The sequence below is a fragment of the Bidens hawaiensis genome, unplaced genomic scaffold (assembly GCF_021521415.1).
Source record: "Bidens hawaiensis isolate Kalapana, Puna unplaced genomic scaffold, B.hawaiensis_p1.1 tig00003244_1, whole genome shotgun sequence".
In the NCBI taxonomy this organism is placed as follows: domain Eukaryota; kingdom Viridiplantae; phylum Streptophyta; class Magnoliopsida; order Asterales; family Asteraceae; genus Bidens; species Bidens hawaiensis.
In genome coordinates, this window is record NW_027491178.1 from 161,187 (window position 1) to 185,922 (window position 24,736).

The 24,736-nt window shown below is 34.2% G+C and overlaps 3 protein-coding genes across 3 annotated transcripts; all 3 read right to left on the bottom strand.

Annotated features, from left to right (window-relative positions):
* Window positions 1-2,072: 2,072 nt before the first annotated feature.
* LOC143622932 (fasciclin-like arabinogalactan protein 17) lies at window positions 2,073-3,994 on the bottom strand. Its single transcript, XM_077093943.1, has 2 exons — window positions 2,425-3,994; window positions 2,073-2,156 (listed from the first exon to the last, which is right to left on the bottom strand). The coding sequence occupies exons 1-2, from the start codon at window positions 3,731-3,733 to the stop codon at window positions 2,101-2,103; spliced, it is 1,365 nt and encodes a 454-aa protein (XP_076950058.1). The 5' UTR covers window positions 3,734-3,994; the 3' UTR covers window positions 2,073-2,100.
* Window positions 3,995-10,852: 6,858 nt separating this feature from the next.
* LOC143622934 (uncharacterized) lies at window positions 10,853-12,814 on the bottom strand. Its single transcript, XM_077093945.1, has 3 exons — window positions 12,649-12,814; window positions 12,162-12,230; window positions 10,853-11,175 (listed from the first exon to the last, which is right to left on the bottom strand). Exons 1-3 carry the CDS (start codon window positions 12,808-12,810, stop codon window positions 11,026-11,028), a joined length of 381 nt encoding a protein of 126 aa, XP_076950060.1. The 5' UTR covers window positions 12,811-12,814; the 3' UTR covers window positions 10,853-11,025.
* A 1,732-nt stretch (window positions 12,815-14,546) lies between these two features.
* Window positions 14,547-18,071, bottom strand: LOC143622933 (heterodimeric geranylgeranyl pyrophosphate synthase small subunit, chloroplastic-like). Its single transcript, XM_077093944.1, has 3 exons — window positions 17,967-18,071; window positions 16,175-16,528; window positions 14,547-15,338 (listed from the first exon to the last, which is right to left on the bottom strand). Exons 2-3 carry the CDS (start codon window positions 16,514-16,516, stop codon window positions 14,670-14,672), a joined length of 1,011 nt encoding a protein of 336 aa, XP_076950059.1. The 5' UTR covers window positions 16,517-16,528; window positions 17,967-18,071; the 3' UTR covers window positions 14,547-14,669.
* Between the last annotated feature and the right edge of the window lie 6,665 nt (window positions 18,072-24,736).

A 24,736-nucleotide genomic window follows, 5' to 3' on the forward strand; every position in this document is an offset into this window, starting at 1 on the left:
TACTCATCAACAAAATAACGAGAATCATAATCTTTAAAAAAAATTAGTCCATTTCATATAATAAACTTCTTTCATAATATTATAAACGGGTTTTAGAATGTTATAATTGTGTAACGTGTGATTTTTCTTTTTTTTTTTTAATAGAATGGGAACGGGGAAGATGTTTGGCCCATCAAGGGGTTTTGAAATGTTGTTGGTGAATGGTGATGTCGGTGTTGCGTTTGGAAATATGGTATGATAAGCTTGTACGGACTAAACTACATAGACGGCTATACGAAAATACCAATTTTCTTTTAAATGCAACGTCAGCTATGTTCGTTTGAGAGGGGTCTACAACCACAACGATGGAGTATGAATTTCTAGACACATCAACAAACTAACAAGACGGAATGGGCCAATATGAGAGGCATTTGTTCCCTCGACATCCAATCCGAAATCACAATATAGACATTTAAATGTATCATTAGAGTAGCTCTAAATAAAACGAGAAAAATCAAAGAGGACAAACAATTATTGCCAAATTATTGTCACTAACAACCACTAAATATTTCTTTTCTCATTAAATAACTAAAAGTCTTGCTTTACACATCTCAAATAAGTGTACATATTATTTTATATTCAATCTTTTTATTAAATAACAATACACCAACTTTGATTAGACATCATTCAATGAAAATAAATTAACGAACCTTCTTGTACACCGACACATCAACATACTCTTGCTAGTATATATGGTTTTATATGTTTTAAAAAGGATTTTCGAGAGTAAAAAAATCAAATAATAATAGTAGTAATAATAATATGTTACATAAAATTGCCCGTACGATAGCTTATATACTTCTTTTAATATTAACATAACAATAAACTTTAAAAGTTAAATTTTATATAGTAGAGCTTTTTATATAAAAAACGTATACAACAAACTAATTGTTGAAGACGGTATTAGTTTCGCAATACAAAATACAAGTGTTTTTTTTATGTTTCTTGCTTCTAGTCTTATATCATGTTTGAGGGTCGTTTTTCAGCATCATTAGTATGTAATTGTGTCTCGTTCCGACTAATTTCTTACTATATTAGCTTTTTAGTATAATTTTACAGGTTTTATTAAAAATGTTAGAAGTTTCTTACCATTTTTTGCATTCTCCATAAAAGACATTTTTGATATTCACAAACATGTACCCAATTTTGAGCATAAGAGGAAAATGGTTCAATCAATTATATTGACGGCGTGGTGGTATTGGTGGAGTTTTTATAAAAATATAAAAATGTTGAGCTCCTTGTGGATTGGACTAAGTGGAATATGTTAATTGTGTAACATTTGTTTGTTGTATTTAGCCTTTCCTGCTAGCTACTTGTTTGCAAGGAAATGACTTTTGTTTAATGGAAATTAAACGTTTATAAAAAAACAATTATTTACTTCATGATAAAATCTGGTATTAATACAGGACACATGTAGCATGAGTGCATAAAGTCATTACCTTATCTTACATGTGACGGTGTGTTGATTTCCATGTACAAAAAGCCAACTTTCAATTGCCATCACCATCAACAACCACTACCATCTCCACTTTGGTGGGATGGTAAAGGCTTAGGCCTTTGGGTGAGAGGTCCAGGGTTCAATCCCTGGCAATGACGGTTTATTGTAAATAGTAGGAGTTATTGTAAATAGTAGGAGGCAAGCTTAAATATTCAAAAAAAAACAAAAAAAGCTACCATCACTATTACTTTTATTAATCTTTTGCCAAGTAAATTGAAAGCAATCACACTAAAGAAAAGATGGTATATATATTTACTGAAAAACAATAAAAAAATACATAAAAAAATCATTCATATACATAATTACAGTATTTTTTAAAAATATAACAAAAAAGAGCAAACTTTGTTCATCTTTACGGGAAATGTAATCTGCACCGTCCACTTCCCTTCCTAATAAAAACTGCAAAGATAAATAATATTTATTCATTAATCCTTGATTCCAAAATAAATAAACAATAAAAAAACATTTTAACTAGCACGTATTTAAATTTAAATTTAAAAATAAATAAATAAGCACAAACCTCTATGCATATCTGTATTTCCTTTTTTTGAAATAAAAATAAATCAACAACTATGTCCAAATGCTCCAGCGATTGTACACCCCACTTCCATTAATTTCCCTGCAATTATTTAAAAAAATAAATTAATTAGAATTTAGCTCAATAAAGTTGTACAAGTCCTGATGCATAAGATACAATTGAGTGGAGTGTGGGCTAAGTTGAAAAAACAAGTGGTTCCACTCGGTCACAGCTGGGGTTTAGCTGTTTTTGTGGGGTCTAGTTTTATGCTAAATGTATGTACAACTAATTTAGAACAAAGTACAACTCATTATTGCATAAAAGTAAGGTCCAGTTTTGACTTTTGCTAGTCAATTCCAAAAAAGTGTACCTCTTCTTTGCTTTGCCAAAACTTTTGCTGTTGGCGTCGTTGCTGGTGACACTTCTGTTTCCGTCTTAGCTATTATCGGAAACAGAACCCCGTCAATACCCTGCACCGATATCCTCCCGTCGGTATAAATATCCGGGTCAATCAAATAAGCCGATTCCTCCCGTTGACCAAACTTAACCGACCCGTCCGCCTCCTCCGCAACTACCTTATGCGGAAGCCGAAGCGTATCGTACTGAACCTTCCCGAACCGCCTAACCGAATTATACATACTTTCTTCCGTTTGATACTCGGGTATAATATGATAATACATTATCTGCTCGGGCGCGCCCGGGTCACTTAACTGATCGGTGGTCAATTTCGCCATCGCCTCATCGTTCGGGGCCAACACCGTTAAAACATAACCCTCGGATACCAATTTCCCCATCTCGGTCGCTAACGACGTTAAATTAACCAAAATGTCCGCTAATTCATTATACCCGCCATAATGAAGAAGCGTATGGATAAAATCCTTCACCTGGCTCTCACCGTCAAAATGACGGTGAGCGCCACCCGGTCCCGGCGCGGGCGCCGGTGCCAGAGACGGACCCGGCGCCAATGCGTCGTATACCGGGAGTGCCGGAGGAGCTCCAGCAGGTGCGGGACCCACCGGTTTCTTTAACCGGTGGGTCCTCGGGTCCACTACTGGAGCTCCTTCGGGTAAAACCGCGGAAATGGAACCTAAATTCCTTCTACGGTTGAAATCCTCTTGCACCGATTGAGGCACTAACAGCCTCTCAATCCCATGGATCAACCCGTCGGGTCGGATGACGTCATCAGGCCGTACAACCGTAGCAACACCACCGACAATTTTCTGACCCGAATTTTTCGTCAACTGTAAGTAATTATCCGAAAGTGTTTTATAATGATAAACCGGTTCATCATCTTGTACCCGAGGCCAGTCCTTTGACCCGACCCGACCCGGAACAATATGATGGAGCACCAAATTCTGTAACGACTTCAGATTCCGTGGCTCGAGTAAGAACCGTTTGAACTCGGGATCCAGTTGTTGTTGCAGTACTTGGTTATTTGGCGCGAAGATGGTGATATTGTGACGTGTGACTGCTTGCTCTAGTGTTTGTAATAGAAGTGCTTTTTCGACGAGTTCGGATAGCTCGGTGTAGTGTGAGTCGAGTAGAGCTACGAGAACTGAATTGGAGCTGATTTGATTTGAGTTTGATTTAGGGTTTCGTTGCTGCTGCAATGCGTTGGCGTTTATGGATATGAAGAAGATGATGAAGGTTAACAACACACCATAGATTTTGGAATCCATGGCGATTGACTGAGTCAGAATTAAGAGAGAATAAGATGATGTGTGAATGTGTGTTGGGATTTTATACGATTTGCAGTTTGTGTGAGTAGAATTTGGTTTGTGTGTGGGTTTGAGTGGAAAGAAAAGGAGGAGGAGGAGGTGGTATGAGAGAGAAACGGCAAGCGGTGGTGTCGTTTTATGAGTTAGGAACAGGAATAGGAAATAATAATATAAGCACAGGCTGGCATGGTGGGGACCACACGGTTAACTAAAGTCTAAAGGCTAGCTAGCTGGCTTCTTGCGGTTCTTATACGGTTTCCTGGCTTCGGCTCATAAACGGCTTCGATTCTCTTAACTTTTTCCATGTCTCTAAATCACTGATTCAATGCTACTTAATTCATTACTTATTACTTTCTTTTAAAAAAAAATTTCGTTTGGATCACTTACGAGCCATGGGTAACCCAATATATTCTTTTAGTATGAAACTCTGGGGTTTTTTGTAGGGATGTAAGCGAGAGAAGATACACAGAGCTCGAGCTCGGCTCGTTTCAAACTTTATTTTTAAAGCTCGAGATAGTCTCGCAAGTAGAATTTCAAGCTCGAGGCTTGGCTCATTTACTATTTATCAATTATTTTTTATATAATTATTTTTATTTATTTTTTCTATTATAATTTTATGTACAGAAAATATATATTATTTAGTTAATTTTTTTATGTTGTCATACCATCATATATATTAACTAATAATTATTAAATCTATATTTTTAAAAATTATATAAATGACAGGCTTGTTTAGACTCGTGAGCCGGCTTGAGCTTGATAAGTGGAGCTCGAGCTCGATTATTAATGAGCTTACTTTTAGGCTCGAGCTCGGCTCGATCGAGCTTTTTTAATGAGCTAATCTTGAGTAGCTCGCAAACATCTAAGCTAGTTTGCACCCTTAGTTGTTAGGCTAACACGTCCCAGAAAGGAAACTCATAAATCATTGGCCAAAGGTCATCTTTAGGAGGAAGTCCATCACTGATAAGAAAACCCGCTAGCAAAACCTGAAAACCTTGTTTTTTATATTTTTGTGGTTTTTTGGATTTTTTAGCAACAACTATGATTGTGTATATAAGTTTTTTCTTACAACTTTGTCACTCACCACTTTTGTTGTTTACCTAAAGTTAATTTTTTATTTATTATTTTTGTTGTTTTCTATAAATAATATTCTATTTTCAAGTCTTTTCGTGCGTATATAAAAAAACCAAGAAATGTTACCAAATGCGTAGTGGAGGGGCTACAAATTGTGGCGTTTTGCGCCGTGTGACACCCAGTCAGCAAGGGGTGAGAATTTGTTTTTAGGGTGTAATGGTGTTGTAGGCTAATATATATATATACATGTATATATATATATGTCACACACAACTTATTATAATAATAATAAATTCCAAAACAAAACCCTGGACAAGTATTTGTCGCCCACCCCAAACATTTCGCCCCTTTTGTAGCCCAGGGGGCAGTGTTCGCGCCCCTTGTCGCCTAGAATTGTATTTTGGTGATGACTCGTGATGGATTTTATGATGATTCATGTGATACCGTTTGTATTCTTCTAATTCTTTTTTCTTTCATGTTTGTTTATGATTTGATGATGCAATTTATGATTAACTAAAAAATAAGAAAATGTTGCTTAAATAAGACATAACATGTCTAAAGTTTTATTTTATAACATGTCCAAAGTTTTATTTTATAGAACGACACATTATTACATCAGTTTATGTTCACTATAAAAACTATAACCATCATATGAAAGAATATTCACCTTATCAAACACATTGATATTATTACAATACAAACCATTTGATAACACATTAACACGTCTAAATCTTCTACCAGGAAGGCAAGAACAAATATAAAGGAAATCAAATATACACATTTTAAATAATGTTACAAGTAATTATCAATCCTATTTAACACCTAATAATTTATTACCTTAAAAACCCCAATTCGTATGTAAAAATATTGAACAGTTCAAATGATGCCATTCTTCACATCAACTTGATGTATAACAAAAAGTCCCTATCTAAAAAATAATTTTTAATTTATCTAAAAAATAATTATTAATTTATTAGTTTATATTATTTTCTAATTCCTTATTTTAGATTGTCTATAAAAAGCAATAAATACAAGACAAGAAAATACGCATATTTAATGTATACGAAATTTGGCCGATATTGTGGGTATCTTAAATACAAAGTGTACGTCATGTCTTCGCATTAAATTGTTTAGTAGACTTATTTTTATCTTAGGTTGTTATCGAATAAAGTTGCAATTTATCTTTAATTAATGCATGCTGTTTTATTTATCACAAGACCTTCAATAAAAAGCAGTACCTGTCTCGCTTGATATATCGTCCACGAATATATAAGACACATTTTCTTTAAAAAAAATACTATGAAAATATTAGAGCACTTGTTTAGGGTGTACATGATTTAATTTAAATTGTAAAATTTTACAAACCGATCAATACTTTAGTTTTGTTGTCGGCATATTATTTTTCTTATGGGGAAAGTGAATATAAGGCTGTTATACATGTAAGTTAGATACAAAACCACTCAAAACTACGTCGTTTTGATTAAAACTAACTAAAAGTTAATTTTTACAACTATTTTCCTTGATTATCTTATCTTTTTTCCAGCAACCCTAACCACAAAATTGAACGCAACTGAAGTTCTGATATGCCATTTATGTTGTATTTAAGAATTCATTTTAATTTTTGTAGTATTATTTTAAAACAAAATATTGAAATGCCAACTAAAATTCGTCGGCTGTAAATTGAAATGCCAATTGAACTAGTCTGCAATGGTGTACACTTCGTCACTTAATCTAGATTTAAAAAGGCAACAACATAAATATTTTCTCGTTAATCAATAAAATTAATAATTTTAGGATTGTATTTGAAATGGAATTTGAAAGAATTATATTCTTAACCTGGTTTGAAAAAAAAAACGATGAAGATGGATGAAATTGCAGGGCAATGATTTTTGTGTATCAACACATATATGGAAATGATTTTAATTGAATTATGGATTTTTAATCAAAACAACATAGTTTTAAGTGGTTTTGCATCTAACTTACATGTATAGCAGCCTCATATTCACTTTCCTCTTTTTTTATTTGGTCGATGGGTTTAGGAATTTAAAACGTACCAATGGCTTGCTTTACAGTTTATACTTTAAACCAACAAATAAATGAGACCGTTCAATGACGTTTTTGCTATGTACTTTTTTACTTAAGTTTAAGTGCAAACCGGCCAATTTCTTAGTTTTAAACTTGTGTTAACTAGAACCGAAGCTGTTACACATCACTAGGTGACACCCTTACCGCTAACACCTACGAAAGATAAAAAGAAAACTCGCTCACGGCCATCATATACGGGAATATGCCACCAACACCGTTACCACTAGGGGTGGCAACCTTGACCCAAACCATTCCAAATGGGTCAATTTGGGTTGTTTTAAAATTCAAATGGGTTGATTTGGGTCATAGGTTTTAATTAAATTGGTCACTTGAAATTTCACATTCTTATTTTTGGGTCAAAATGGGTTGACAAATTTAACTACATGGTTCGATGTGGGTTAGTGTCTTAAGGAAAAGTGACATGTTCGGGTTGAAACGGGTTTTAGATTGGAACGATACCGGTTTTGGTTTCGGCTCGGATCAGCTTTCGTGCCGACACGAGTTTTAGCACTGGACGGGTTGGGTTTCGGTTTCTTTCGAGTTTTCGCACTAGACGGGTCGATTTTGGTTTTTGATTCGTTTTCGTCAACATTTTGGTTTCGGTTAATTTGTCGGGGTTTTTTTTGATGAACGAGGATAACGGCGAAAATATTTTAGTTTTTTTACTTTTTTCGTTATTCGTTTATATTTTGAGTTATGATTTTTTTATTGTTTTTTTTTGAACTTTTTTTTGAGGAACTTTGATCTTAATAGAAACCATAAAAAAAATTCAAAAAATTTAATAAAAAATCATAACTCAAAAAATAAAACAAAAACAAAAAATGTAAAAAAACTAAAACGTTTCGTCCGTTGTCCTCGTTCAAAAAAAATCAACAAATTAACCGAAACTGAGAATTCGACAAAAACGAAACAAAAACATTTTGAAACAAGCTGTTAAGTGATGAAACGAACTGAAAAATAGCTTAAGCAAGCTGTTAAGTGCTGAAACGAACTGAAAAATCGCTTAAACGAGCTATTAATTGCTAAAACGAACTGAAAAATCGCTTAAACGAGCTATTACGTGCTGAAACGAACTGAAAAAGCGCTTAAACGAGCTGTTACGTGCTGAAACGAACTGAAAAAGCGCTTAAACGAGCTGTTACGTGCTGAAACGAACTGAAAAATCGCTTAAACGAGCTGTTACGTGCTAAAACGAACTGAAAAATCGCTTAAACGAGCTGTTACACGATGAAACGAACTGAAAAATCGCTTAAACGAGCTGTTACGCGCTGAAACGAACTGAAAAATCGCTTAAACGAGCTGTTACGCGATGAAACGAACTGAAAAATCGCCTAAACGAGCTGTTACGCGCTGAAACGAACTGAAAAATCGCCTAAACGAGCTGTTACGCGCTGAAACGAAATGAAAAATCGCCTAAACGAGCTGTTACGTGCTGAAACGAACTGAAAAATCGCTTAAATGAGCTGTTACGTGCTGAAACGAACAGAAAAATCGCTTTAACGAGCTGTTACGCGCTGAAACGAACTCAAAAATCGCTTAAACGAGCTGTTACGTGCTGAAACGAAATGAAAAATCACTCAAACAAGTTTTGACCCAAACCCGTTTTGACACGTTCCAACCCGAACCCGTTGACCCTAACCCGTTCCGACCCGAACCAAAACAACCCTTTTCATAAGTGACCCGTTTCGACCTAACCCGTTTCGACACATGACCCGTTTCGACCCAACCCAACCCAACCCATTTGCCACCTCTAGTTACCACACACGCCTACATGTTTTTAAATACTACATAATATTATCTTTTTTAATTGATATTCTTTGTAAACCAAGGCATGATAGGTGTGAAGAACTCCTTGTGTTGCATTGCTTTTAATGTACGAAATGAATACTTGTTAAAGCTACGGCTCGGCTTGCATTGAGCCACTGAGCCGTACATTATCATGCTGTCGGTTGATGTATTTATATCTTTGAACTTTGAAATGTTTATGTGTTTTTTTTTTTGTTCTACGCCACTTAAAACACAAGTGGTTTCATTTTGGTTTAGAGTTCAAAGTATCCTTTAATATATTAAACATTTATTTAAATCGATGTATCATGTATGGTTGGTTGGTAATTGAAGCAAGCATATTCCAAACATGTTTTATGGTACAGAAGCATATATAGTATTATATACTAAACCATATACTGCATGTTTGTTATATAGAAGTGTCCAGATTTTGTTCGGTGTCTTACACGCAAGCATTTTTTAAAAAAGTTAAACAAAATATTTAAATCATGTAATTAGATTTTGAAAAATAAAACTTGTGTTCTTGGCCGGTTGGTTCCAATGAAGGTAAGTTTCGTGGCGTGGCGTGCCGTGCTAGCTTGGTCAGCTTCCATCTTTTGTTGCTTTGGAATATCCCGGTACACTCAAATCTTTGCCCGATTTGTGGCGATTTAGAGGAGTTGGTGAAGCACATATTTATTCATGTGATTTAGCAAAATTTTCGTGGAGCGTGATTTCATAATGGTGTAAAATGCCCGCGTTCTTCTAGTTTAGTTTTCCGGATTTATTAGAGGTTCACAAGTTCTCGAGGTTCTCTAGAGACAAAATGTTCTTCAAGTAGATTGCTTAATTGCGACGTGGTGCTTGTGAAAGAAGAGGAAGTTGTTGTTCATAATATGGTGTCGATTCAACTATCGGATTTGGTTAAAGAAATTAAAGTCTAGGGCTTTCTTTGGGTAAAAAATATGAAAAAGAAGAGTCTTACTTGGAATGATTTGTTTCGTTTTAAAGTGTAGTCGTGTTTGTGGTTGGCTCTTTTGTTGTTGTTTTGGTGTTTGTAAGTTTTCCTAATGCCTTGTTAGTTTTAATATAATTTATTTATTGGTCGTTCCAAAAAAATAAATAAATAAATAAACAAAACTCACGTAATTTCTTTTATGCTTAAAATATGACGTTTATTTTACCTTTTATTTTGTTAGAATGTAATGTTTTGTTCGAACAAACCTTAATCGAGTTGCAAATTACCAACAATTTTTTCTCAAAATTCGGTCTCTTTGGATCTGACATGAATTCGATTCAAATTCAAGAATAAGAGTCATGTGGCAATCTTGGTTCTCATTACAGCCTACAAAAAGCTTCTGGTTGATCTCTTCTCTCAGAGTTGACCAGTAAGTTTTAAGATCAAAGTTAGCAGCAGAAACCGATGATGCAGTCGAAGAGCATCTGATCGCTTGTCGAGTAACTGAAAGCCTCTTCGGGATATGTAAAGAAGGACATGAAGTTATGGCTGTTGCAAACAATACCATTTTGTTTTCTCTCTGCACTAATTAGATTAACTTTACAAGTTTCATTTTATATTCAAGGATTAAAAAATATGATAAATACCATCTAGAGATAAGTTGCGGACATTATATAATAACATGGTATTATTGTTTGTGATGGTATTCTAGCAGATTAAATGGTTAAGAAAAAGAAAAAGAAGAGTGTTTAATACTTTATAAATATTCTTAAAGATGAATGTAATTCTGACATTTTTTATGGATGCTTAACTGTAGTTTCCCCTGGGTATGCAATTCAGGATACTCGGTGTTGTAGAACTCGCTAGGCGCTAGTCGGGCGGTGGTGTAGAAACTAGCGATTAATCATAATTAATAGACATTAATCGGATTGCAATTTACATGCAAATTTTCAAATATACATATATACACCAAATTTTATACACAAAATTTTCAACATTTGACCAAATTTGACCAAATAGAGATTATTCGTCGACTAGTCAGTCAGGTACCGACTAGCAATATGTAGAATGAATGAGAACAGAGATTAGACCAAGAATGAATGTGAGATTGACACTTCATCCTCATCATTTTCTTTTATTAATATAATTAGATTTTGTTGTCACTTTTGTTCTTGTTTACCATATAAAAAAATATGACATAATTTTAAACACGTAATTCATAACATTGACTATACTTGCAGTCTCACAATAATCTCTTGAAAACTTAAAAAACAATTTTTGGAAAAACAAATCAGTCTCCTGCGATCGTTTGTTCATATGTAAAACTTTTGATTTGTGACCTTAATGTTCTGAGATGAAGAATGCATTCCAATCATGGCTTGTGAACAAGTTCTGCTTCTTTAATGACCAAATTGCCCTTGTTGATAATCGCCTCGAGCTCCCTAATCTTCTTAGACACCTCAACAACATGTGAGTTGCTCGACTGAATCAATCTGTTAGCGGTCTCTAGAGCCGAACACAGCTGTCACCAAAACAAACCTACTTAAATATATGATTACAAATATTATATATTAATTCAACAATAACAATAGAAATTAAATTTGGGCTTACCCATCTTGGCCCGTTTCGTTAACCCATGTGACCAGTGAGAGATAAAACACAACCCATATCAGCATATTCTTTATTAAAATGGGTCAAAACTTGAATTTAGCTAACCTTGTTAAAAAATGCTATTGAACTAATTTTTATAACAGGAGGCATTACATAGCAGATGTAAAGAAAATAAACAATTATTATTATGATAAATTTGAATACAAAAACTCCATTACAACAATAACTTCTTTTTAAACAATTTGAGGTTTATAATACTTTCTAGACAACTTTATGCCTACTTGACTCATTTCTTCTTTATCCATGTGGATAGAGGTACGGTATGCCTACATCCCACCCTCCCCAGACCCTACTTATAGCTATGCTATTGGTGGGACTTTACTGGGTATGATTGATGATTGATGATGATGATTCTCAAAGCGCTTTTAATTATACCCATTTGACCTGTTGAAGATACAATAATACCCGTTTATAATGAAACAGGACGAAAATGGCACCACCTCTAAATCATGGCAAGCAAGATAAAAAAGAGAAATAAAGAAACCAAAGTTGCATGGGCTATGTGTAATGGGCGAAATGGGGCGCGAACACCACCCCCTGGGCGATTTTTGGGGCGAAATGTGGGGGGGCTACAACTATTTGGCGCTTGTTATGTGTTTATGTTTAATATTATTATATATAGGTGTGTGTGAGAGATATATATGTATATATATATGGGGCTACAACAACATTACACCCCAAAAACAAAAACCCACTCTTTGCTGACTGGGCGCCACATGGCGCAAAACGCACCATTTTGTAGCCCCTCCACTACACATGGCCTTATGAAAGTAAATATAAAGTTATCAAGAAATACAATGTTGGTAAACTTGGTAGAATTAGAATATATTGGGTTACCTCAAGTGTATGAGCTGCCCAAGAATGAGATGTACCGGCAAGTGCATCATTCAAGCATTTGTATTTTTCCTAAAATCAATAATACACAATAAGTTTTCATGTAAGTAAACAGTAAGAACGTGCTAGGCAAATTTTTCCCAAATTTGTTGAAAGTCATTACAAGTGTTCAAATCCACAAAACCTCCAAATTGATTATTTTTACAGTAATACAATTTGCGGTTTACAGATTGAGCCAAACAACCATGAAAGACTGACTATAAGGAACTCGGACATGTGACATTACAATTTGTATAAAAAGGCATAATATATTTTCTTTTTGAGTATTGAATATAAGTAATAAGCCTGTAAACGAACACAAACACTTAATCATCAGGCAATTTGAATTGGAAACCCTAGATAGAAGCCAGCCGGGTGTGTGTTGTAATATCTTCAATGAATTGAATTGAATTAGGATGTATAAATAGTTGCAATGGATAGGAAAGGATACCTGGTATAGTTTAGTGAGATCGGATGGATGAACTTGGTGATTGGTTACGTCGTCAGCAGTAGAATCGACGGTGGTGGTGTCTTCTTGTTCTCCTCCGATGTCATGAAGCAGATCTCCGATGCAAAGCAGCGGGCCTCCTAAACCTCCTCCTCCACCTCTCATCCCTTCTTTCAGGTATTATTATTTGCAATCTCTGAATCAGGTCACTTAAATTTTAATTCGTTTTCTAAAATGATTGAGACAACTAATGTACTATTGTAAGAAGTAAAAATGAATGTTGGTTTTAATGACGTTTTAGTTATTTATGAACAAATAACATTAAGTTAAAAATTATAGTATTAGAACATTTATTGAAAGTTGAGTGACCTAATTGTGATAAAATTGAAAGTCGAGTGATCTAATTGTGACACATTGAGAGTTGAGTGACCTAATTGAGACAAAAAGTGAAAGTTAAATGATCTAATTGAGACAAAATAAAGTATAAGTGACTTAACTTGAACAAACTTGAAACTTGATTACTATTCTACAGAGTTGTCTCGCGAAATTATCATGTTGCCCTCAATGATCAAACTTAACAAGAAAAGTTAGTTAAGTTAGCTAAAATGATTAAAGAGTAAAACATACACGTCGGCGCCTTTAAATACATTACTTAAAGGATGAAGCCTGAAATTTAATTAAAACGTAAAGGACGAAAAAATATAATTCACTACTTTTATTTTCACTCCACCTTATGGTTTTATTTTATGTAAAGGGCCATATTACAATTTTTGTTCTTTTGAATATCACAACTTATGGTCTAGGTCCTTTATGAAAATGAAATTACTTTGTATACTTTATTTGAAGATTTTCCAAGGTTATAGCCATTTACCCTAACGACTGTTTAGTTTTTCAGCTATGTCTTGTCACGTGCCAATCACATGATGCCATAAAGTTATTGAGTATAACTTAACAAACTTTTAAACCTTTGTATTACGCGTGATTAGTCAAATAATCAAAACAATTAAGGTTCGTTATTTGAAAGAAATGAACAAAATTAAAGGTAAAAAGAAAATAAAATATATTATACAAACAATAAGAAGTCTAAAATCTCAAATTTATAAATTCGAAAATCTCTCTTTATATATAGCGTTTGTCAAAATTGTTTTGATTATAAATTATGAGATGATAGATTAGAGAATTAGAAAGGGAAATAATAACCCATTTGTCAAAATTATTTGAACCATGACCCATGGATATGTATGATAAATAATATGAGAAATTAAAGAATTAGAAAGAAAATTATAACTCATTTGCCAATATTATTTTGACCGATGACCCATGGATAACTATGATAAATGAAATGTGAGATTAGAGAATTAAAAAGGAAATTATAACCCATTTATTAAAACGGTTTTGCCCCATAATCCATGGATATGTAGGATGAATGAGAATAGAGATTAGACCAAGAATTAGAATGAATGTGACATCATTCTCATAATTTTCTTTTATTAATACAATTAGATAGTTAGAAGTTAGATATGAGCATGATGGACGGGCTTAATTTCTTTCTATTTTTCTAAAGACCAAGACCCAAAGTCCATTAAGCATGATCGGCGAGCTTAGTATATTCGTTTCCGATGCAGATAAGTCAACTCGACTAACCAAACAAGAATCACCCAATACCATAAGCGTCCTAAACTCATAAAACTTATTTAAATCTAATCCATACCCGAATACCAGTGTATTTTGAAGTTCAAGTTTTCGGTTCGGATTATTTTACCATCATCATATACAAACATGCAAACATTAAACCTATACTCTAGTCTCCCCATTATAGCACAAATCTTGACTTAACAAAATTTAACATCAAACTGGTTTGCCTAAATTGTTAACTGAAACCTCTAAAGATACAAAGCAAATTACCAAATTATCCTTCGATTTCAACCGAAGGAAATCGACATAAATATATGATGATGCGAACCACTTATATATGGATCGAATTATGATTATTGTTCAAAGTTACAACATTTAAATAATAAGAATCAAACCTGATCACCAAAGCTAAAACCTCTATCAGCAGCATAATCCACAAAACTATATAACGGCAAAACCTTACCACCATACTTCTTGAACCCTTCTAACGCTTCTTTAGCCTCGGCTCGAAGACCCTCGGCCACTTTAATCGCCTTCTCGATCCCATAAGCACCCACATAACTCTTCCCATTCTTTTCTTCTAAAACCTTCTCACCATCAACTGAAGACGACTTCGCTTTCAAAACATCATCAACCACCTGATACAAAATCCCAACCGCCCTACCGTATCTTCTGAGCTGCTGGATCTCATCATCATTAGCACCTGCTAAAAGCCCCCCGCACACAGCGGAACACTCACCCATCTCACCATACTTCTTTTCGTGTATGAAGTCGATGGCGTTTGAGGGGCCCTCAAGGTCAACGAATTGACCGGCAGCCATGCCTGTGGAGCCCACTGCTCGGGCAATTTCGTTTATCACTAGAAGGAGTTGGGTTTCTGGGACGAGGTTCGTTGGGGTGTGGGAGACGATGTGACGGAATCCTAGCGGGAATAGGGCGTCGCCAGCTAGGATGGCCATGTCCATACCGAAGACTGTGTGGTTGGAGGGTTTACCACGTCGGGATGGGTCATCATCCATGCATGGTAAGTCGTCGTGGATTAACGAGGCCGCGTGCACCTACAAAACATATATTACAGCTTACCATATCATCTATAAAAACAATTTATAATAGCTGGTTGAAAAAAAGGAAATGTTTTTATAACCAGACCGGTCATCTCACCAGCCACCATACTGGAATACCGAGCCACTAGGAATGTGCATAGGTCGGTTTCTGTCGGTTTCTGTTGGTTTTGGGCTAAAACCGAATCAAATACTAGAATTCAGTTTCGATTTTTTGGTTTTTGTTTTTTAAAATATGTTTTGTTTGGATTCAGTTTCTAGGTTTTCATCTAGGCTTGAAAATTCTGGACTGAAAAAAATGAATAAAAATAATGAATCTGGGTGTGGCCAAGGGTGTGCACCAAACCGAAATAACTGAACTGGAATAACCAACATAACCGAACCCAATAAAAAACAAAGGGTTTGGTTTTAATTTTTTAAAAAACTGATTTTTCGGTTCAGTTTCGGTTTTGCTATCAAGTATAAACCCGAAACCGAACAGAACCGTTCAACCGAGTTTTAGTAATTTGTATGAAACTAACAAATGGACTAGCCAGATCAACTTAAAAACCAGATGATGTTATATAAAGCCAAAAAACTAGAACTATAATCACATATAAGTATATAACTAATTACTAAACTCATTTTATCTTTTGGTTTGATTTTGCAATATATGGAGACTAATGTATTAAATGAATCAGTAAACGAAACTTCGAAGAAAAAGCTAAAAATAAATTTTGAAATACAGTCTGACCATCACCCGGTCTGTAATCGGCCAATTCTAATGAGGACAGTTCATATACACTTAACCGGTGCGGTTCTAAAGACAATGAATAAAGGTGAAAGCATTATACCATCTCAAGTGCACAAGCGGTGGGGAAGGCGGCAAGGCGGTTACCGCCAAGGAGCTCACAGGCAGCGACACACATAACCGGAGGTGCTCTTTTGGCTCCTTTTGCAAGAACGGAATAGCGCATGGATTCATAGATCTGAGCAGGGTACTTAACAGGTATAGCTTCATCAAGCTTCTGGTTGATCTCTTCTCTCAGAGTTGACCAGTAGTTTTTAAGATCAAAGTTAGCAGCAGAAACCGATGATGCAGTCGAAGAGCATCTGATCACTTGTCGAGTAACTGAAAGCCTCTTTGGGATGTGTAAAGAAGGACATGAAGTTATGGCTGTTGCAAACACCACCATTTTGTTTTCTCTCTGCACTGATTAACTTTACAAGTTTCATTTGGTATTCAAGGATTAAAAAATATGATAAATACTATCTAGAGACAATTTGCAGACATTATATAATAACAGGTATTCTTGTTGTGATGGTATTTTAACAGATGTAAATGGTTAAGAAAAAGAAGATGAGTCTTTTAATACTTAATAATATTCTTATTGATGAATGTAACTCTGATTAAGAACTAGGAACATCCATTTTTTATGGATGCTTAACCGTAGTTTCCCCTAGGTATGCAGTTTAGAATACTCAGTGTTGTAGAACTCACTAGGCGTTAGTTGGGCGGTAGGGTAGAGACTAACGGTTACTCGGTATTAATAGGCATTAATCGGATTGCAATCAACATGTAATTTTTCAAATACATAGACCAAATTTTATATATAACATTTTCAAACAGGTACCGACTAGCGATTAACTGGTGTCTAATAGGGGTGAGCAATAACCGAATCGTTAACCGAAACCGAACCGAAAACCGACGAAACTGAACCTAAAAATCCGAAAACTGAACCTAGAAATCCGAAAACCTAATTAACCTAAATTAACTGAACCGCACCGAACTCTTAATTTCTTTTCTTCATATTTTCAAGCCTTTTTTCCTCTATTTCATGTATTATATGTATTAACTGTTTAATATTACCATTTTCATGTATTTATATCTCCATTTCATGCACTAATAGCTCAATTTCATATTTTTATACCTTCATTTCATGTATTTAAGCATTCATTTATGTATTTTTAAGCAAAATTTTAGCACAAGTTTGATATTGGTTATTAACCGAAATTAACCGAACCGAACCGATAACCGATAGGTTCGGTTAATGCTAATAACCAGACTAAACCGAACCAAACCGTGCACACCCTAGTGTCTAGGCCGGATCCTACAGGGGTGTGCAAAAGTATTCGAATCTGAAACCGAAAACGAACTATTCGAAATTCCGAACCAGAGATATCCGAAATCCGAATTTTTGTATTTGGACAGGCATTTTAGAAAATTCTGGATATCGAAATATTTTTTCTATTTTAAACTCTTAAATATTTTTTATAAAAATAATTTAATAATAAATATTATAATTCCAGAATCCGGATATTATCTGTTTGAATATCCGAATCCGAAATTGAACACCCTAGACTTTCACCTAAGAAACAGAAATCAATCAGTGAGTGAGTGCAGGATTAATTCAATCAACAGTGAAATTATAATAATAATAATAATAATAATTATTATTAAGCATTAGCTAATTAAGTGATATCGAAGATGAAATCAACCAACAGTTGTGAGTTTACAACACTTTAAGCTTTCAGTCGACTGATTGCACACCCCTAATTTATGGGATTACCATTAAATTAAACACTTGTTACGCCTTTGATATGAACACAATTACAAGATATTGAGAGAGTATTGTTGCATCGTACCTGATGATGATGAGATAATGCTAGTGAGTGTGACGATGCCTGCCGGCGATAAGAGTAATTGTAATTGGATGAATCGAAATAAATAAATCAGTTTGTTGTGTTTGTTTTGTTTGTGTTTTGGTTTGTACTTTTGTATCAAGGATTGGGTGGGTTTTATATTATAAATGGAAAGAAATAATGTAAATGTAAGTTTGTTGGGCTCTTGTTTCTTTCTTTCTTTCTTTCTTTCTTGCTACGGGCCTACCTAGTACCTACCGTTAGTCACTCAGTCTATTGGATCGTCAAACTCGTTAAACACGACTCAAAATATATGTGAAACCAACCCTATAAGTCTATAACCGAAATTTCAAATTCGAATTCTGACTTTTCGGATACCCTAATTCTTGGATGCGGATTAGGATATTGAAAGTCATGAAAATTTCGGATTATCTGAATTTAAACATCACAAGACTTTTACCTGTGTGAATACGACAAGTAATGACCGCAGGATTTCAATCAAAAGTTAATTGTTGAGCAAACGGCGTGTCGGAGTGTTCTGAGCAGAGTTGGATGAATCGAAATGAGGTTGTTGTATTACAAGCATATTTATCTATTTAATTAAAAGTAAATTATTGAATAATTATATTATTTTTCATAAAAATTTTTACTTTTCTCCTTTAAGATCATCAGCTACATATTTCCTCAAGTTTGAGCCTTGTATATAAACAAAAACAACAAAATTAAATCCCCAAATACAAAAGTTTAGAATATCATTTCAAAACAACAATCTATATCAAGTCACATTTTTAGCTTCTTTTGGGCTCCTCTGTTCGTTTTGTACGATTTATTCTTTCTTGGTCTTCAAGGTAGACGTTTGTTATACTTGATTGCTAGGGTCAACATCTCCTGCAAACATTAACGACTATTCTTTCACAAACATGACATTTATCTAAAATTTATTATTGTCACGTGACTTATGTTAAGAAAATTCTAACCTAGACAGCCTGCTCAATTGCTCATTGGTTTTTGAATGTATATCAAATCTTTCAAATTTGAATCCATAAATCCTTTTCAATATTGGATCAACCACTATTGCAACAACTCTTTGATTCAGAGATTCAAAACTCAGCAATTTGGTTCAACAATAAAGTCACATTTTCAACTTCCAACAAGAGTTTAATATATAATAGAAAGTTTATGGTGTATTTGAAGGTGTCAATATACAAAAAAAGATCACTCATCACATTTAGTTAATATAAACATACATCTTTTGCAAATTCATCTGAATCTTTTATAAATCAATTCAAATTTCATAGTTGTAAACACCCATATTCAGAAGCCATAGGGACAATGACATTAAAGAACAATGTGAATAAACCTAAACCAAAACGAAAAACAATGGTTAATGGTTTTGTAGATACAAGAAACATCCAATTGAAGATCCAGACATTATTTCTATCAGTTGACATGTCACATGTCAATAACTAAGTGAAACCAATTATGAATTGTTTACACGAGAACCTTTTAATGGTCCGGTTCGGGTTTGGTTTCGGTTATGTCTGCTTTAGTTCGGTTATGAACCGTTGCGCAACCCTACCAGTTAACACCATCAAGATAGAAACCCATCACTGTGAGAAAACCCTTATCGAGTCAGGTTTCAAACCCGAGACCTCAAAGATCCCAAGTCTTAACCATTACTCAATGACATTGGACCAGAATGTTAATTATGTAATAATCCACCATTGTGGCATGCAACATATCGTAATAACTTTAAAAAATAAATGATATTATTATCAAAAAGGAGCATAGGTTCATAAAAATGATTGTTAAACTTTCAAAACTTTTCACATGCAAGACATTTGAATTCTTTGAGATATCATCAACAATCATGATAGCAATCACAACCATAAACACCGCGGTCACGAAAATATCCACAGTTTGCTCTGCCGTTAGCGTGCCTTTCAAAACATTGTTTTCTACAAGTAAGGATATCACACCCTTCAGTGCTAATATGATCCACACATGTATTGCAATCCACCGTTGAGACTCCAACTGAAAACAAATAAAAACAAACACTTGTATAAGTATTAATTAGTAAAACCACCTTTTTAATCTACATGGAAATTTAATTATGAAAGTAGCAAGAGAACTAATTAACAGACCCCCAAAAACAATTACGAGTAGCACCAAGCAAGCGTATGTAGGCTTAGACATATTGTTTATACTCAAACACAAAAAAAATCGATTAACCGTGGAGTTTTGAAATGATTTTTGCTTTAAGGATTGATCATGTTAGTTTCATTTAAATAGGCAAATTTTGTATTTTATTTTCTTTATTTTTTTATATTTTGTGTATAAGAAGCATAATGATTTAGTGTTATGCGTTATTATTTAATGCGGAGATAACATATAATTCTTATAATAATTAGTAGTTTTCTATAAGTAAATCAATATTAAAAAATGAGTGGTGTATTTAATAAAAGAGATGAGACATAAATATTGGTGATAAATAATATGAAGACAACACATATAATTAACTATTATTTATTACATACTACATTATTTACATAATATTATATTATCTAATTAAGGGGTGAGTCATTATACAATAATCAGTTACCGTACACTAGGTACGCGAGTTTTATAAACGTCAATTTAATTTTTACGCGATGGCATAATTGTAAATAACCTAAAAATAAATTATAAGATTTAATTTATTAATTGATTCATCGAGCGTCCATCCATATCAATATAATTCAACCATCGATCAATATCAAACTAATCTACAGATTGACAGCAAACTAAATTAAATTATCTAAACCTAAAAATGCCCGTTAACTGCAATAAACTTCAAACACAATCGGCCAATATTTTTTACAATTAAACAAACAATTGCTGTTGGTTATTCAATTTTATGCCTAATCATACAAATTTGAGCCTTCAATTTTACAGTTACAACTTATTTTGGATATTAAACAAAACTGAAGACACTGTACATTTAAACGTTCTTACCAAAAAGGAACACCTTTAAACGTTCAAGTTTAGAAGTTCAGTACAAAAACTTTAGAAGTTCTAACAAAAAACTTTAAAAGTTCAGTATCAAAACTTTAGAAGTTCTAATAAAAAGTTTAGAATTTCAAGTTAAATTCTTACCCTTAAACGTTCAAGGTAAAACCTTTAAACGTTCAGGCAAAATAACTTAAAAGTTCAGGCAAAAAACTTTAAACGTTCAAGCCAAATTCTCATCCTTAAACGTTCAGCCTTAAACATTTAAATGTTCGGGCTTAAAACTTTAAACTTCGGTTAAAACCCATCACTAAAAACTAAAAATTGATCAATTAAAACTTCAAATTGATGATTAATGAAATATTTTTCAAAATAGGAAAATCTTTAAGTGTTAAATATTTTATTTTTTAAATAATGTAATTTCGAAAAATAATTAAAAGTAACTTTATATTCTAATATAAAAAAATATTTCTTAATATTAAATATTTTATTTTTTAAATAATGTTATTTCGAAAAATAATAAATAATAAACTATAAATGCATATTCTAATATATAAAAAATATTTTTTAATATTAAACTTTTTATTTTTTATTCAAGAAAATAATATATAATAAAAAGAAAAGGTAGCGGTGTTGTCAAATCAGTCAGTCAAGTACACTATTCACATATGTCATTTGAAATGAAAGATGTTAAGATGGCATCTTCAATTTCAAATGACGAATGTATGAAAAAAATACATTGTGACATATAGGGGTATCCTACGTTGGGAGTTGTGACCTACCTGCCAGTCAAACTGGCGGCTCACATGAATTGACATCCGCCATTTCAAATGGCGGAACACGAATATAATATTCCAGATTCGTCATTTAAAATGGCGGAACACCTGATAGTCGTCCAACTCAACAGACAAAATCTAACAAGGTTTACGTTTTGCTTGGCATCCGCCATTTCAAATGGCGGATCTCCTAGTTAGCATTAACATATTTTCTCTCTCCTAAAAACCATTTAACACTTAAAGATTTTCCTATTTTGAAAATTTTTTCATGATTAATTGGATCAATTTTAGGATTTAATTGATCATTTAGTTCAGCAACTTCAATTTCAATTGGTCAATTTAATCAGCTGACCCATGAATAAGTCGTGACGGAGGAAGATGGTGTATGGTGAATGGAATCGTTGGATAGTGGACGGTAGAGACATAATCATTGGATGGTGACGGATTGCTGAACGGTCATGGTGAAGGTGGACGAAATCGAAGAGAGCAACGGTGGACGAAGACCGGCTCGTCGTCGTTGTTGCTCGCTATTCTGATAGGAGAACCCTAGATCGCTAATTGTAATCGAACGTTTCATAGCCTCGCGTACGTAATGTACGATAAAGAATTATTGTATTGGATCTTTTATCTATCATTTAATATTATATCATATCATATTTATATAATATTTCTTACTAAGATTAAATTGTTAAAAGATACCAAAGAACAAGAGAAAATTTCATGAAATAAACTCAATCCATCATTTACTTACTCTGGTATTTCATAAGCTACTCGTAAAAATTTTGAACTGAATGAAACTTAAACAAGCACGACTACCAAATAAGACTCATTTAACAAAGGAGTTTTGAGTTAAACTTCATACACTGGTGATTGGTCATGACTTATGAGTGCTCTCATAAGCCTGATATAACTACGTGTTAAATACTATGCAGATTAAAATTTAATATATAATTGAAACTTTAATTAATTGGTTGATAATATTTCATAAATGAAATTTGAGATTGACACTAACAACTTTTGCTTCTGTTATTAAATACAATCTCACCCTAATAAAGAAGTAGTATTGTTTGCCCCTAACGAGCAATTGGTCAGTTTTATTTCAATCAGAATATTGTAAATTATTTTAAACTGAAATAAATGAAAGTTATGTTTGAAGAAAGCTACTTCTCCACTAGATTGAGAATGCCCGTGGCCAAACAAAGTAAAAATAAGGAACTTTTGGTTTTTGTTAGTAATTGTACGCGAATATAAAGGGCGGAAGTGACTAACAAAGTTGTTGAGGGGCATGCGAGTTTCATATTTGTAAAAGTAATTTCTTTTTCTTTATTAATACTTTGTTCAAAACCATTTATCCTCGCCCTTTTTTTCATTCTGCCCCCCTTCAATTGTACATTCTCAACACCATCACCGTCACCACTGCAAACGCGGGTTTGGCATTGGCATTGGCATTGGCATTGGCATTGGGAGTATCTGTACACTTAATAAATGACTATGGAGATTAAAAATCGAGCCGAAGGCATTGTGGGTATGGGTGTTATCTATTACATTCACAAGAGTAGGAGAGTCTGGAAAAATTTTCTTAAAGGCTTCGATTAGTGGGGTGTGGAATAACATTAATAAGACCGAAAATGAGTTTGCAGCCTTGAACATTGACCTATATAGGATGCTAAAATGCTTGATCAGAGACGGGGATAGGACCTCATTTTGGTTAGATAAAAACGATTTGGCTAGCTCAAAGAATGCTTTCCTCGATTTTTAGCTTGAGAGCCAAGAAAAAATGCTCGGTTAATAGAAGAGTGGAGGAGGGTAATGATGTATATAAGAGCTTCAAATGAAATTGGACTATCTCAGAATCTAGGATCTTAACTCCAAACAACAGTCAGACCTTGCGGAATGTACTGATATGCTTTAGAATACTATTATGTCTAACAAACAAGATAAGTGTACCGGGCAGTTGAAGTTGACGTGATTAAGTGTAAGGCCCCGTTCCCGGTAGCCCTACTTTAACGTCGGATTTACTCATAAACACAGTTCTACAAATCAGAGTTAATCAAAACTTTCGCGGAATATAAAACTTTAACCATTTATTACAAAACATTAAATCTTATCTTTGATACCATAACACAAAACATCTTTTCTTCTTTCTCAGATGCCAGCCGTTCAATCCATGCCATGTGTCATCCTCTTGTAACTCTACAATCAGCTCACCTGCGTGCATACTAAAAGTCAGCTACGCTGAGTGAGTTCTAGTTAATCAAGCAACTTATCATACAACCACTACATGCATCATATACGTATCCGTAGGCACGTAGCCCACTATCTGACCTGCTCACCTTACCACTTAACCTCTTACTTACCCCTACCACTTAGCCACTTTAATAACGAATGACGTTATGCCACTTTGCCACTTTAATAACGTATAACGTTATGCCACTTTGCCATTTTAATAACGAAGTCACGTATAGACTTACCCTACCACGTACTATCGTCATGCCACTAACACTCTTACTAGACTCTTGCCACTTCTAACACACTCTACCTCTACTTGTCTACAACACACTTCATATCATTTACATAGTAAGCAAGTCACATCAGCATTCATACACACTAACAACCACTTGGCAATCACTATCCTTGGCGATACGTGCAATAGCTACCTCGTATAACATCTATAGCATACACTTACCACTTAAGGTAAGTGTATTCACACTTCACATCGAGTATGCACACAGCCCCGAAAACATAACAAGGAAAATGGGGCTAGAAACTCACCTGAATGCTGCTTCTTTCCGTTAATGGTTACTCCTTTCCTTGGCTGTGCACGGCTAGCTGTATAACAATTATGCGTTTCAATTAACTATCGCTACCCATAGCGTGTTCCTGGTCTAATTCTAACCCTCAACGAACGGGGGTTCGGGGGCAGCGCCCCTGACAGCGGGGTTCTAGGAGTGGTAGCCCCTAGCAAGGTCCAAGGGGCAGAGCCCCTGGCTGGGGTCGAGCTGCCAGGTT

Excerpts from the sequence above, each read along its gene's own strand:
- LOC143622934 (XM_077093945.1), bottom strand. The coding sequence starts at position 12,810 with ATGAGAGGTGGAGGAGGAGGTTTAGGAGGCCCGCTGCTTTGCATCGGA. Across the intron at positions 12,231-12,648 it reads ATCTCACTAAACTATACCAG|GAAAAATACAAATGCTTGAA; the intron begins GTATCCTTTCCT and ends TATTGATTTTAG. Across the intron at positions 11,176-12,161 it reads GGGCAGCTCATACACTTGAG|CTGTGTTCGGCTCTAGAGAC; the intron begins GTAACCCAATAT and ends TTTTGGTGACAG.
- LOC143622932 (XM_077093943.1), bottom strand. The coding sequence starts at position 3,733 with ATGGATTCCAAAATCTATGGTGTGTTGTTAACCTTCATCATCTTCTTC. Across the intron at positions 2,157-2,424 it reads TTTGGCAAAGCAAAGAAGAG|GGAAATTAATGGAAGTGGGG; the intron begins GTACACTTTTTT and ends AAATAATTGCAG.
- LOC143622933 (XM_077093944.1), bottom strand. The coding sequence starts at position 16,516 with ATGGTGGTGTTTGCAACAGCCATAACTTCATGTCCTTCTTTACACATC. Across the intron at positions 15,339-16,174 it reads CCGCTTGTGCACTTGAGATG|GTGCACGCGGCCTCGTTAAT; the intron begins GTATAATGCTTT and ends TATGTTTTGTAG.